This window comes from Tasmannia lanceolata, unplaced genomic scaffold (assembly GCF_043159265.1).
Source record: "Tasmannia lanceolata isolate RefF3 unplaced genomic scaffold, GAP_Taslan_0.1 ptg000002l, whole genome shotgun sequence".
NCBI lineage: Eukaryota > Viridiplantae > Streptophyta > Magnoliopsida > Canellales > Winteraceae > Tasmannia > Tasmannia lanceolata.
The window spans coordinates 14168043-14182280 of record NW_027518679.1 but is presented as its reverse complement, the minus strand read 5'-3'; the positions used below and the strand labels follow the sequence as shown (position 1 = coordinate 14182280).

Genomic DNA, 14238 nt, shown 5'->3' with positions numbered 1-14238 from the left:
GGCGGCGCTATTCCCAGAACACGCCGCGTGTCGCCCCCCACACCTATATAAAGCTTAAACTCCATAAAGAAAGGGAGGGGAAACGACAAGACCATACGAAGTCGACAGGCACCGCTATCCCGACCCCACGCAGGTTCGGGGCCCGGAGCGCAGACCTACACAAAAAAAAAAGAGAAAAGGACGAGGCCCGGAGCCCAGATGCGAAGGCCACGGTACGCAAGCACAATGAGCAAACGAGATTAAAAGCGCCAGAGAAAGGCTCGGAACCCCTCGCAAGCTCCGTCAGAACGTCGCAATTCCTTACAACAAAGATAATCCCTATCAAACAAATGCAGAAAAAGAAAAAAAAAACAGCATAAAAGGACACGGCACCAATTCATAAAGATCATCCATTCACATCCTCCTGACCCATAGGCCTACAAAAAAGAAAGGAAAATAAGAAAACACAGCACAGGGCACGCAGGCCTCAGAAATCCCCAATAAAGAAAGGGATAGGCACGCAGAAAAACAAGGAAACCCAAAGCTTAATCGGAGAACGACTCCTCTCCCGAAGGGTTCCCCTCCTCCTCCCAAGAGGTCTTCAGCAGGGGGTCCACCTCATATTCCAACAGCTGCTCGTTGAGAAGGTGAACCTTTTTCTGTAAAACCTCGTTCTCCCCCTTCAAGTCCTCGATCTCCTTGCCCATCTTTGAAACACGGCCGCGCAGCTCCGTTCCCTGATGATAGACTCGAGAGAAAAACGACCACTCTCTGGCAACGCGAGACCGAGACAATCTGTCCTCCCTAGGCAAGGAGGAAAGGCGAAGGGGGGGGGAAGCCCGAGGAAGGACCTGGGCCCCTCCTAGCCTTCTTCCGACGACCCACGAGATCCTCCCCCGGATCGGAGGACAAGTCAGGGTCACTCGACGACTCCTGGAGGAAATGGGCCTTGCCCCTAACTCGTGAAGAAGAACCAGACATGTTGCTAAAGAAGATACGAAAAGAACCCCTACTGAGAAGGAGAGAAGAAGAACGACGAAGAGCCACAAAAAAAGGCACCAGGATAATTCCTTTATTTTAAAAAGAAATCCTGGTGCCTCGAGACATCGCAACCTCCCTAACGACGCTGCCGCTTCCCAGGGACAGCCGCCGGATAAAACGGCACGTCTCCTCGTACCCCGGAGCCCTCGTAAATATCCTCATCATGACTTCGCTCGAACAAAACGTTACTCCCTTGGACCATTCAATGGACCAAAGGAGTAAGGGGGAGTTATGATGGGGCACAAATACGGCTACGCTCCTAGATATCGCCACGTGTCATCCATGCACGAGCAGAGCCCAACCATCATGAAAAATGACGTTGGAAAACGGCAAAGACCACACATTCATGACACGTGTCGCCCTCTCGCCGCCCAGGCCTCATCATCACAAATTATGGAAGGAAATGACCACGCGCGCCGGCAAGACAAGGGGACGGCCCAATCCTGCAAAGGAAGGTTTCCCCTCCATAATGATGAAAAGAGCCGCACACCTCCCTTTAAAAGGAGAGGGAGGTTAGCGCCAGGGAGGGGGACAAGAAAAGAAAGAAGAAAAGAAAGAAGAAAGGAAAAAGAGGAAAGGAGGAGGGAACCGATTCCCCACTCCGCAACACGAAGGAACCGATTCCCCACTCCGCCACACCGAAAAAAGAGGCGAGGCAACAACAGAAGAGGCTAGGAGCTCGATCCTATTCTCTCTGCTAGTCCCCTCCGACTCATTCACTCACACACCCAGAAAAGAGCCCGCACGCTGCCCCTGGTAACCCTGATCGAAACTCCATTCCCCCTCTCGCTGTTCTTTATATTGATTGGTCGAAGGATCTGACTTGGGTGTCGAAGTGGTCGTCCGGGACCCACCCCGAACCCCCTGACCCCCTTTGTTTGTGATTGCAGACCCCGCGGAGGCCCTCTACCGACAGTGCGATCGCAGACCCGGATTCAGACACCATCACAAACTACATGGATTAAGATGCAAACTACATGAATTCACTGATTTGGGTTTGTTAACATGATTCGGATGAATATGGATCCTAATATGCAAGCTATAATTATTTAGACAAAAATGATTCCAACTTTTTAGTATGAAAACTAGAATGGTGCGGACATGAATGGCCTACTATGAAAAGAATAACAAAGGCCTACCTCTTCCATGACGATTGATGTTGATCCTCTTTTTGACGATCTCTTGCTTTTACGTTCGTGGATGGTGATTTAGGCGGGATGTTTTGAATTCAAAGGCCGCGCCTTAAGTATAACAGCTGTCCGGATTAGTTGCTTGGGGGCGAGATCCACGCGATTGTGTTTGATTTCCCTGATAGCTCGGTACCGGTCAAAGGAGAAGTATGAAGGAGGTCCAACCAATATTCATTACTGAGTGTTGCTGCGGGGGTTGTATTGACCCAATTGAGTGGTGGAGAAGGGGGTTTGAGGGTCGGTACCAGATATACCGATTTTACCCCTAACACTACCCTTCCCAACCGACCTTCACACACCTCTCTCATAATCTCACATCTCTCACCTCTATATAATCTCACGTCTTTCACCTCTAGAGGATGGGGGGGCCGACCCTCTTCAAAAACTCTCTCATCTCACGCTCTTCAAAAACTATCTTATAACCTCTCTCACTTCTCTCAGTCATTGTTTCCATCACACAGTCATCTCATATCTAATCTCTCACACAGTCATCTCATATCTAATTCTATCACACAGTCATCCTCTCTTATCTCTAAAACCTCTAAAAAACATCTCCCTGATCCTCCCTAAAAAGCTTTCATCTCTAAAACCTCTCAAAAATAACTCTCCGTCTCTCACCCTCTCAAAAAGCATCTCACGGATTCTCTCTAAAAGCTCTCTCTCATACATCTCTCATAATCTCGCCCTCTCTCGCTCTCTCATCTTTCTCGTCCTCTCTACAGCCCTCTCTCACTCTCACCCTCTCTCGGTTCTCAAGCTCACTCTTTCATCTCTCTCGCTTTCTCGCTCTCTTTCTCTCTCTCTCTCTCTCTCTCTCTCTCTCTCTCCCCACGGTGGTGAATAAAAAAAAATTATTGGATCCCGCTCACATTATATATCGGCGAACGCTCTCGGATTTGGCTTGGATCGACACCAAAGGTAGGTTCTCTCTTCTCATACTTTTCTATAGTTTTTTTTGTTTTTTTTTTCGTATTTTTGCATGATTTTAGTATTAAATAGAAATATATGTGTTTAATTCAATATTGCATGGGTTGGCCTATAATTATGTTTTGCATTGGGGTTTTAAGTCCGATTCGCCTCAAAATTTAATACGAAGTTATATTTAATTAGACTAAAAGAACTATCAGATTGGATTGGGCGTTTGATCTAAGGGTTTCTAGAATTTGAATGAAGTTTGAGATTTAATTTGAATTAATGAGCTAAAAATTTTGGAAATTGGGAAAAATAGCTACCTTAGGATGATTTGTTTCTCAGAATATTATAATTTTCTTGTGTTCATCATATCAGAACAATGTTAGAGAACATCTTTCAAAGTCAATTTTCTCAAAAATCATGTTTAAAAAATAGAAAACTCTTAAAATACATCTTTTTCAAGAGAAAAAATAAAAAACATACCAAATTTATTCTAAAATTAATAAAATTTTGTGATAAAATAATTTCATACTGATATGATCTGTCGTGAATTTTTCATGAATTTAGGATTTCGTTAGATATGCTTTTTGATGTTTTCTTCCGAAATAGCTAGATTTTGTGAGGTTGTTTATTAGTATCAAATCGTAATTAAAATTCATGAAATATTTACAGTAGTCTTCTATTACGAATATCATATTGCTGTAAAACTATCAACTTATTCGGAATTTGTTTGCTAGAAGCTGCTGTGTAAATCTATAATCTGACCTGAATCTTTAAAAATCGAAAATTGATAGTAAATCGTATTTCAAATTCATGAAATTTTCACAGTCGGTTATATTCATTCATACCTTGTTACTGTAAAAATTATAATTGATTTGGAGTTCGATTACTAAGGTTTTCTTTCTAATTCTAACAATCTGGTCTCATTATTATTAATCAGAAATTAATAGCAAATGAATATTAAAATCCATGAAAGTTTCCCAGTAAGCTATATCCATCAATATCATATTACTGTAAAAGTTTCAACTTAGTTGGAATTCGTTTGCAATGGGTTGCTTTGTAAAATCATCCACTTGGTCTGAAATTAATAAAATCCCTTAAAAATCGAAACAAACCATAAACATCATGAAAACTTCCAGAAAACTCTAATTTTCTATCATGGATTAATTCCATAAGTCGTTGAAACATAAACTTCGGGGGTCATAGATTTCTTTTGTAAAATGGCCTTAGTAGGATAGTTTAGATGCCTAGACTGCAGTCATAATCGTATCCCAATTGTGATTGATCATTGACAGTTTGATTACTTAAATTAGTATGTTGTTGGCTCCGAGATTGTAGTCCACAGAAATCCTGAGAACCATGCCAGGCAATAATATACTATAATTTAAGTATTAAATTGCGTAAAGGGAAAGCACACGATTCCCTTCCATGAATGCAATCTAAGCATGAAAACTGTCAAGCCGTAGAGCCTTTGGTATTACTTAGTTGTTTAAGAATAAAAAATCTTTGAAAAATTAAAAATTATTTAACTTAAAAATTCGGGTTGATCTAACCCCGTGTTTGGAACCGTTGGATTGCAGTCTCCCATTGTAGGAACCTTTAGGGGCCCCTTAGGAACATTTATGTGACGTCATGTTCTAGGTTTTAAGGTGTCCTAGAGTTAGGAGTCCAGCCTCATCACGGCCGTTTACTATGGATGGCAACCGTACCATAGATCTAGTTACACTAGTTAACCCATTCCCCTTTAGGACAAGCCTAGTTAGCCTAGGATGTAGGTTCACCTGCATTACTTTAGGGAACGTTTTGCACTTAGATAGGACCTTATAGCATCTTAGATGAAATCCTACGATAATAAAATTTATTCAACTTGAATTAAATGAATTCCCTTAAACTATTGAAACAGTTAGTCCAATTTAGATTGGTGTCTTAGCAGTCTAGGCATATAGCTTAGTTTAGGCACCGAACTACGATCGACTTTGATTCTAGTGAGGCTTGGATACGTAGGCAACTTTGGATGCTTTGAATGGCATACCAAGCACGAGTCGGCCAACTACAAATGGTAGGATTTTGTAGGTTAATTTTAACTAGTTTAATTAATTAAAATATATAGGATTTCCCACAAATTAGAATTTTAGGAAAACATTCACTTAGATTGAATCCAAACAAATTAAGAAAATCAATATACACATTAGGGATTACATTGAAATTAGATTTTAGGATGCATGTCACATAGTTCGCACATTAATATAGAGTTAAATGAGTCATTTAAAAGGAATTCAAGAGAGTTAATTTTTGAAATTGAAGACTGGATTATCGGGCAAGAATGGTGCATGTGGTGGTAATTCCCCACACCTTCCATTCTCGTAATCAGGTAATGAATCTAGATTTCTGGTCACTTATGGGTCCTAGGTCTCTCATCTAGGTGGCGACTCTGTCATTCTCTTTTGCGTGAAATTCGGATTGCTTTAGTGATCCCAAGTTCACGAAAAAGATGAATTAAATCAATAATAAAAAGCACACGCCATTCGCGTGGGTACGAGAGATCGAGAGAGGGAAGCAGTTCGCGCCCCTCTTGCGGGATCGGATCCCACGGTGGGGACCGAAACCGAAATTTACCGAAATTTCATTTTTCGCCATTTACCAAATTTCAGACCTAAATTTCGATTAAATGCCATTATTTATTTTTTTAAAAAGTGTTAGAAAATTTCTGAATTTCGGTCCAAATTTTGGAATTTCGGATTTCGCCAACATTTTGTTTTTCGGTGGGGTCCAAAACGGTTACCGAAACCGAAATTTTAAACCATGGCTATGGCGAATCACATGGACGATTTGGATCATCCTATTATAGTGTGGGCGTAAAAACAGCAAAAACAAATAAAAAACCGGGTGACCCGCGGGTTCACCCAGCCCTTACGTGTGGGGTCCTGGTTAAACACATTGTGACCCGTAAAATTCCGGGTCTTTTATGACCCGGACCCATACGGGGCGGGTTTCGGGTCGGGTGAAACCCGGCCCACCCGTTTCCAGGTCTGCTGGTCAAGCATTCCTCATCTTTAAAACTTACTGCCAGCAATGTGGCCAGGATGAATCGCAACCACAACATTCAAGCCTCCTATCCTGAATGAAAAGGACAGGGATATATTTGTCATTTGCGGAGATTAAAGTTGATGGATAAAATACTGTTTTCATCTTAAATGCTCAAGAAAAATTACTCATTCCAAGAAATTTTCTAAACAAATGATTTTGTCACATATGCAATAAAAAATTAAGCAAATTCTGACTCTTCTTTCTTTATGATATATAAGCAATCTCACACCCTTTTTCATCTTCCCGGCTTTAGAAGAAGAAGATTTGGCATCTGTGATAGGATTCATGGCCACCGAGCTTTTCCAGCCACATATTCAGGCTTGCCAAGTGATTCCTTCAACACCCAAAATCCAGAGGCTGAGAAATATTAGAACAATCTCAGCCACCCATTTAAGGGTCCAAAGATTTGCAGCAATAGAATTCCCAACTTGGTTCAGACCCATATCCGCCATTAAAGCTGCAGAACAGAGTTCTGATTTGGTTATCGACATCAAATCAGACCTTAATCAGGCAATACAAGGTATACTGGAATACTACTGATTTCTAATTTCTTGTATTTCCCATTTTCCAATGCAAACAAAGATGAACTCTGAATTAAACGGACATGTTGAAGGATTCAACAGAGGCATTTTTGGAATCCCAAGTGCAAAGAAATCTGAAATTGAAGGTTTCGTGAAGCTGCTAGAGTTTCAGAATCCCACTCCTAATCCTACTCAAAACTTGGAAAAGGTAAATCAATGGGTTGTGTTGACATATTCTATTGATTTGTGGACAGTTTATATTACTTGGTGTTTGCATTACTTGGAAGGTAGAGGGATGTTGGAAGCTTGTTTACAGTACAATTTCGATCCTCGGATCTAAGAGAACAAAGCTGGGATTGAAGGATTTTGTATCTCTAGGGGATTTCTTGCAGACCATTAACGTGGCTGAGGTAAGAGATTTATTTGGTAGAAATTATATTGAAACTTGGAAATTAATTTTCACGGAGATCCAGAGATGGATACTTGAGTCCGGTTTTTATTCGGTGTAAGTCAGTATTTTTCAAAAAGTACTGTATGGCCCACACAATAGGATGTTCTAAAGCGTCCATTTGATGTGCCACAAAGCAAACCGTCCATTTGATAAGCATGACAGTCCATGATTTTTAAAAACTACTCTAAGGCTCATGCCATAGGGTGATCCAAACCGTTCATTTGATTGACCACAACGTAACTACTAACTAGGTTGTGCCCAAAAAATCAATTTCATAGGATGATCCTAGCCCTTCGATATATAGAGGAACTCCATATTATGGAAACCTCTATAGATCGGAGAGCTTGGATCGTCCTATAGAAATAATTTTGGGCACAACCTATATGACCCATCAAATGGACGGTTTGGATCATCCTATGCTGTGGTCCGTACAGTAGTTTTTGAAAAATAATGTACTGTACAGTCATACACCATATAAAATCTCCTTGAATCCACAGATGGATACTTTGCATTCTGCACATAGAAAGAAGGAAATAATATCAGCACTGCTATGTTTTCATATTTCAACCGAACCTTCTTGTCTTTCTGTATTTAAAGGACTGTCAAAAGGTTATTACTAGGGCTGCAACTCGGGTCGGGCGGGTCAGGTTTTGGAGAACCCAACTCTACCCGAGAAACATCTCGGGTCGGGTCGGGTTTTTTTCTGGAAAACCCACGATTCCCAAACCCGGCCCTACCCATGATAAATCTCGGGTCGGTTCGGGTCGGGTCGGGTTTTTTCACGTTGACGCAATTTTTTAAGGAAAATTCTTGTTTGGCAAGGCAACTCAACTCATAGAAGCAGAAATTACTCACATTACACTTGAATCAAATAATGATGTAATTACACTCGCATCACAATTGAATCAAACAATGCTGTAATCAAACAATGTTGTAATTACAATCAAACAATGTTGAATCAAACACTTGAATCAACTCAACTCATAGAAGCAGAAATTTCACTCACATACAGTAACAGTGGGGTGCGTGGGTTTTCACTTTTAACTTTTAACTAACAATAGAAAAAAAATGTACATACTATAACTTATGTAACTCGGGTCGGGTCGGGTCGGGCCCCTTCAAACCTGGCTCGACCCGAGATTCATGCGGGCTTTTGAATGCTCAACCCGGCTCGACCCGAAACCCATGAAACCTGAACCCAATCCAGGCTATTTTCGGGTCGAGTCGATGCTTGTCAGGTAAAACCCGGCTCAAGTTGCAGCCCTAGTTATTACAGTCCCAAAAAGCTCTCCCAAAGCTCATTAAAAAGGAACAGACAAGCTATGATCGAGGAAATATCAAAACATAGCAGTGCTCATATCATTTTCCTAGAAAAAAATGCAAAGTAATTAAAGAAGTGCCATTACTAAAACAAGGGCCGTTTAAGATGACTTGTGAGCTTGGTTTTAAATTTCGACCGAAATTCGAATTATTAAAACGAAGACGGTTTAAGATGATGGGCATATAGTATAACCCTAAATATGTTATAATATAAGCTCAATAAGATAATGGACCGGTGTAGTGGGCCTACATGGTCTAGAGTCCATTAATCAGTCAATAACCATAGTGTATCTCTATATATAGGGGTTGAAGGGAGGAGCCGTATGAGATGAAAGTCTCACGTACGTTCAGTGGCGGAGTCAGGATTTATGCATAAGGGGGGCAAGCTTATACATGCTTATACATAACAGGCCTTCAAATTTTAAAGGAGGCTGGACCCAATTGAGTTGGGCCTGTTAAGGATTTGGCCCAACTCAGCAGGGGCAACTGCCCCCCTTATGCTACATGTAGCTCCGGCCCTGCGTACGTTTATGGAACAGAGATTCTTTGAATAGAATGAACGACCCAGCTCAATCCGAAGGTTGTGCCTTTTTCGTATACATTTCAGTTTTGAAAGTGTAAGCCCAATGGTTCTAACCTTGGCAATCTTCTATGTTTTGATGATTCCAAACACAAGTTGATTTGTGTTGTATTTTTAATGTGTCTGATGTTGAAGTGTATGTGTTGGAGATTCAAGTAATCTAACACAAAAGTCAAGGACATTGCATGGATCGTGATATGAATCAAATGGAGAATATAATTTGAAGCCAAAGGAAGATGAAGGCTTGGAGCATTTCATGAAGACCCTGTGAAGACAAAAGAATGGAAGAGATGATCCATATTGACTTGAAGCCTTGAAGTTCAAGAGAAGATAGAAGTGCTTGTCAAGTCCACTTAGTTTGTATTCCTCTCCTTTGTTTTTAGAGATGTCAAAGGCACTTAACCATATTTTAAAACTAACCTGAAAATGTATTTGGAAACATAGGACTTAAGCCCAAAGACCATAGCCCAAAAGCCCCTGATCTTTTAAAGTAAAAATGAAATTTTACACAGGGCCGGTCGACTGGGGATTCCCGGGCGACCGCAGAAGTAAGGCTGGAAATCCAGCACTTGTTATCCAAAGGCGGGCCGATCGACCGGGGTAAGCCGGTCGACCGCGGATATGTTTCTGTCGAAGTAGAAACAATCAAGCATGGTTTGGGCGGACGACCGCCATAAGGCCAGTAGACGGCGACGGTAAGAATTTTGAAAATAAAAAAGGGCGCCCGATATGGGCGGGCGACCGCTATGGCCCGGTCGACCGCGGCAGTCGGGCAAACTAGCCGTTGGGGCTTGCGCATGTTGACTTTTTTCAACCCAGTTTTTTACAGTTTTACCCCCAAACAGTCATATTTTGCAACGGGTTATATATGCACTATCCCAACCTTTCTAAACTATCTTTTTGCATTATCTTGGACATCCAAAAGATCAAATCAAAGTGTTTTAGTGCCTCTATCATCTTAAAGCAAGGAAGTTGATTACGCTTATATTTGTAGATCTTTTATCCATCCTTTGTAACCCTCTTGAAGGGATTTTAGTTTTCTTTCTTCAAGATCATTGTATATTTGGCAAGTGCGAAGGGACGTGTAGCCATCCCAAGAGCGAGTGTTAGAGACGCGAAGCTTTCTCCGGTTTGTGGCGAGTCTTGCGAGGCGTTCCCGAACCAAGTTGTAATTGGGTTGATTCTCTGCCATTAAGGGAATCCATAGTGAAACAATCAACGGATTGTGTTGGTGCAGTGGAGTAGGTTGGGACCGAACCACTATAAATCTCGGGTGCACTCTGTCTATCTCTTTGTGCATTTGTGGTTTATTTCATTTATGTGCTTAAAGATTTCATTTGCCTTTTGTTTTTAGCTTCCGCATTGATTTTTTGCAAAAGTTTTTAAAACCCAATTCACCCCCCTCTTGGGTTGCCATCACCCCTGGGATTTCACTTGATATCAGAGCACAAGGCTCTTATTTAGGAATTTTTGAAATTTAAAAAATTTAAAAGAGGAAAGTTTTTTTTATGGCAAAAACCCATGGATTTTCTACTTGGCCAATCGATTTTAGATCCACCTATTTTTGATTAAAATAATTTTGATAAATAAAAATTTCATATGAGTTTCTTTTTAGAATCATTAGATTATGACATTTTGGATGTGCTTGGAAATGGTTTATCTTTTTCTAAAAAAAAAAGGGGGAAAATTGATTCCAAATGGCTTGATTTGAATGCTAAAGCTTTAATCGCCATTTGTTGCTCGTTGTCTCCTCATCCTCATGTATTTGAGAAAATTTCAAAATGTAAAAATGCTCATGAAATTTGGGTTAAACTTGAAAATATCTATAAATCTTATGATTGTCATTTTGTATTTGTAGATTTTAATGCATCTCATATACATGATTGTGTTGTGAATCCTAATGAGTATTTAAAGTCTTTTGATATTTAGAACGATTTCAACATTTCAATTTCCAACATGCAAAACAAGATTGATTCTTTAAAAGTGAAAATTGATAATTTTTCGCTCAAAAATGATGCTTTGAATCAAATGAATGAAAACTTAATTAGTGCTAATTTTGATTTGATTCAAAGATGCAATTTATTTGAGAAAGAAAATGAAAAATTAGTTTTTACAAACAAAAATTTACAAGAAGAAAAGAAAAATATTGAAAATCTTAAATCTTCTTGTATTGTTACATGTCATTCTACATGTTGTATTACATGTCATTATTGTGGTAGATTAGGACATTATTAAAGTGATTGTATGTTTAGGATTTTACCTAAAAATAAAATGGTATGTGTTGAAAAGAGTATTTTAAGTAAATCTAAACCAATTGAAACCAAGTTGGTCTGGGTTCCAAAAGCCCCAACCTAGTTTTCTATGCTTTTGCATTAGATTAGGGGCTTGTGCTTTAACTTGAATATCTTTATGATTTTGGTAGTTTGTGCCCAAGGTTCTTGTTTAGATTGTTACATCTTTAACTTGGTAATGTGTTTTGATGACCCCCCACATATATTCTATTTGTATTTCAAATAGGGGGAGATTTGATTTAGGGGAAACTTGAAATTGTGTTATTTTTCAAAACACCATTTATGTTTCTAAACCCTTCTTATTTTGAATTTCGTTTTTTAAATAGGAAAAATTTTAGATTGTTTCATTCCTTGATTTAGGGGGAGCTATACATTGCATATTTTTAATCCCTTATGTTTAAACTTTCATCCCTTCTTTTTGTGATGACAAAGGGGAAGAAGTTTTTGGTAAATTGTGCTAAAATGTGGCAATCACCTTGTGTGTTGTCATCATAAAAAAAGGGGGAGATTGTAAGCCCAATGGTTCTTACCTTGGCAATCTTCTATGTTTTGATGATTCCAAACACAAGTTGATTTGTGTTGTATTTCTAATGTGTTTGATGTTGAAGTGCATGTGTTGGAGATTCAAGTAATCAAACAGAAAAGTCAAAGACACTGTATGGATCGTGGCATGAATCAAATGGAGAATATCATTTGAAGCCAAAGGAAGATGAAGGCTTGGAGCATTTCATGAAGACCTTGGGAAGCCAAAAGAATGGAAGAGATGATCCATGTTGACTTGAAACCTTGAAGTTCAAGAGAAGATTGAAGTGCTTGTCAAGTTAACTTAGTTTGTATTCCTCTCCTTTGTTTTTAGAGATGTCAAAGGCACTTAACCATAATTTAAAACTAACTTGAAAATGTATTTGAAAACATAGGACTTAAGCCCAAAGACCATGGCCCAAAATCCCCTGATCTTTTAAAGTAAAAATGGAATTTTACACAGGGTCGGTCGACCAGGGATTCCCGGACGACCGCGGAAGCAAGGCTGGAAATCCAGCACTTGTGATCCAAAGGCGGGCCGGTCGAAGCCAGTCGACTGGGGATATGTTTCTGTTGAAGCAGAAACAATCCAGCATGGTTTGGGCGGACAACCGCCATAGGACCGGTCGACCGCGGAAAGGTTTTGAGTCGAATTTTTGAGCGAACAGGTAGCCTTCGGCGGGCGACCGCAATGGGGCTGGTCGACTGCGACGGTGCGCCCGATAGGGGCGGGCGACCGCTGTGGCCTGGTTGACCGCGACGGTCGGGCAAACTAGCTGTTGGGGCTTGCGCATGTTGACTTTTCAACCTTGTTTTTTACAATTTTACCCTCAAACCGTCATATTTTCAAATGGGCTATATATACACTATCCCAACCTTTTTAAACTATCTTTTTGCATTATCTTGAACATCTAAAAGATCAAATCAAAGTGTTTTAGTGCCTCTATCATCTCTAAGCAAGGAAGTGGATTAGGCTTATATTTATAAATCTTTTATCCATCCTGTGTAACCCACTTGAAGGGATTTTAGTTTTTTTTCTTCAAGAGCATTGTATATTTGGCAAGTGCAAAGGGGCGCGTAGCCATCCCAAGAGCGAGTGTTGGAGACGCGAGCTTTCTCCGGTTCGTGGCGAGTCTTGCGAGGCGTAGCCGAACCAAGTTGTAATTGGTTTGATTCCCCGCCATTAAGGGAATCCATAGTGAAGCCATCAACATATTATGTTGGTGGAGTGGAGTAGGTCCGAGGTTGGGACCGAACCATTATAAATCTCCGGTGCACTCTTTCTATCTCTTTCTGCATTTGTAGTTTATTTTCATTTGTGTGCTTAAAGATTTCATTTGCCTTTTGTTTTTAGCTGCCGCATTGATTTTTTGCAAAAGTTTTAAAAACCCAATTCACCCCCCTCTTGGGTTGCCATCACCTCTGGGATTTCACTTAGTATCAGAGCACAAGGCTCTTATTTAGGGATTTTTGAAATTTAAAAAATCTAAAAGAGGAAAGATTTTTTTTGTGGCAAAAACCCATGGATTTTCTACTTGGCCAATCGATTTTAGAACCACCTATTTTTGATGAAAATAATTTTGATAAATAAAAATTTCGTATGATTTTCTTTTTAGAATCATTAGATTATGACATTTTGGATGTGCATGAAAATGGTTTATCTTTTTCTAAAAAGAAAAGGGGATAAATTGATTCCAAATGGCTTGATTTGAATGCTAAAGCTTTAATCGTCATTTGTTGCTCGTTGTCTCCTCATGTAATTTCAAAATGTAAAAATGCTCATGAAATTTGGGTTAAACTTGAAAATATCTATAAATCTTATGATTGCCATTTTGTATTTGTAGATTTTAATGCATCTCATATACATGATTGTGTTGTGAATCCTAATGAGCATTTAAAGTCTTTTGATATTGAGAAGGATTTCAACATTTCAATTTCCAACATGCAAAAAGAGATTGATTCTTTAAAAGTGAAAATTAATACTTTTTCGCTCAAAAATGATGATTTGAATCAAATGAATGAAAACTTAATTAGTGCTAATTTTGATTTGATTCAAAGATGCAATTTATTTGAGAAAGAAAATGAAAATTTGGTTTTTAAAAACCAAAATTTACAAGAAGAAAAGAAAAATGTTAAAAATCTTAAATCTTCTTGTATTGTTACATGTCATTCTACATGTTGTATTACATGTCATTATTGTGGTAGATGTGGACATTATAAAAGTGATTGTATGTTTAGGATTTTACGTAAAAATAAAATGGTATGGGTTGAAAATAGTCTTTTAAGTAAATCTAAATCAATTGGAACAAAGTTGGTCTGGGTTCCAAAAGCCCCAACCTAGTTT

General features: G+C 39.4%; 1 protein-coding gene across 6 annotated transcripts in view; it reads left to right on the top strand.

Annotated features, from left to right (window-relative positions):
- Nucleotides 1–6328: 6328 nt before the first annotated feature.
- Nucleotides 6329–14238, top strand: part of LOC143877897 (Plastid-lipid associated protein PAP / fibrillin family protein) — a 44451-nt gene continuing 36541 nt past the window's right edge. The window contains exons 1-3 of one of the 6 annotated variants that reach the window (XM_077380319.1): nucleotides 6329–6729; nucleotides 6823–6938; nucleotides 7018–7140. In XM_077380319.1, coding sequence (XP_077236434.1) covers nucleotides 6495–6729; nucleotides 6823–6938; nucleotides 7018–7140 — 474 coding nt within the window. In that variant the 5' untranslated portion in view covers nucleotides 6329–6494. The remainder of the gene's footprint in view (nucleotides 6730–6822; nucleotides 6939–7017; nucleotides 7141–14238) is intronic. The other 5 variants (XM_077380237.1, XM_077380462.1, XM_077380423.1 and 2 more) reach the window with 5 other exon arrangements.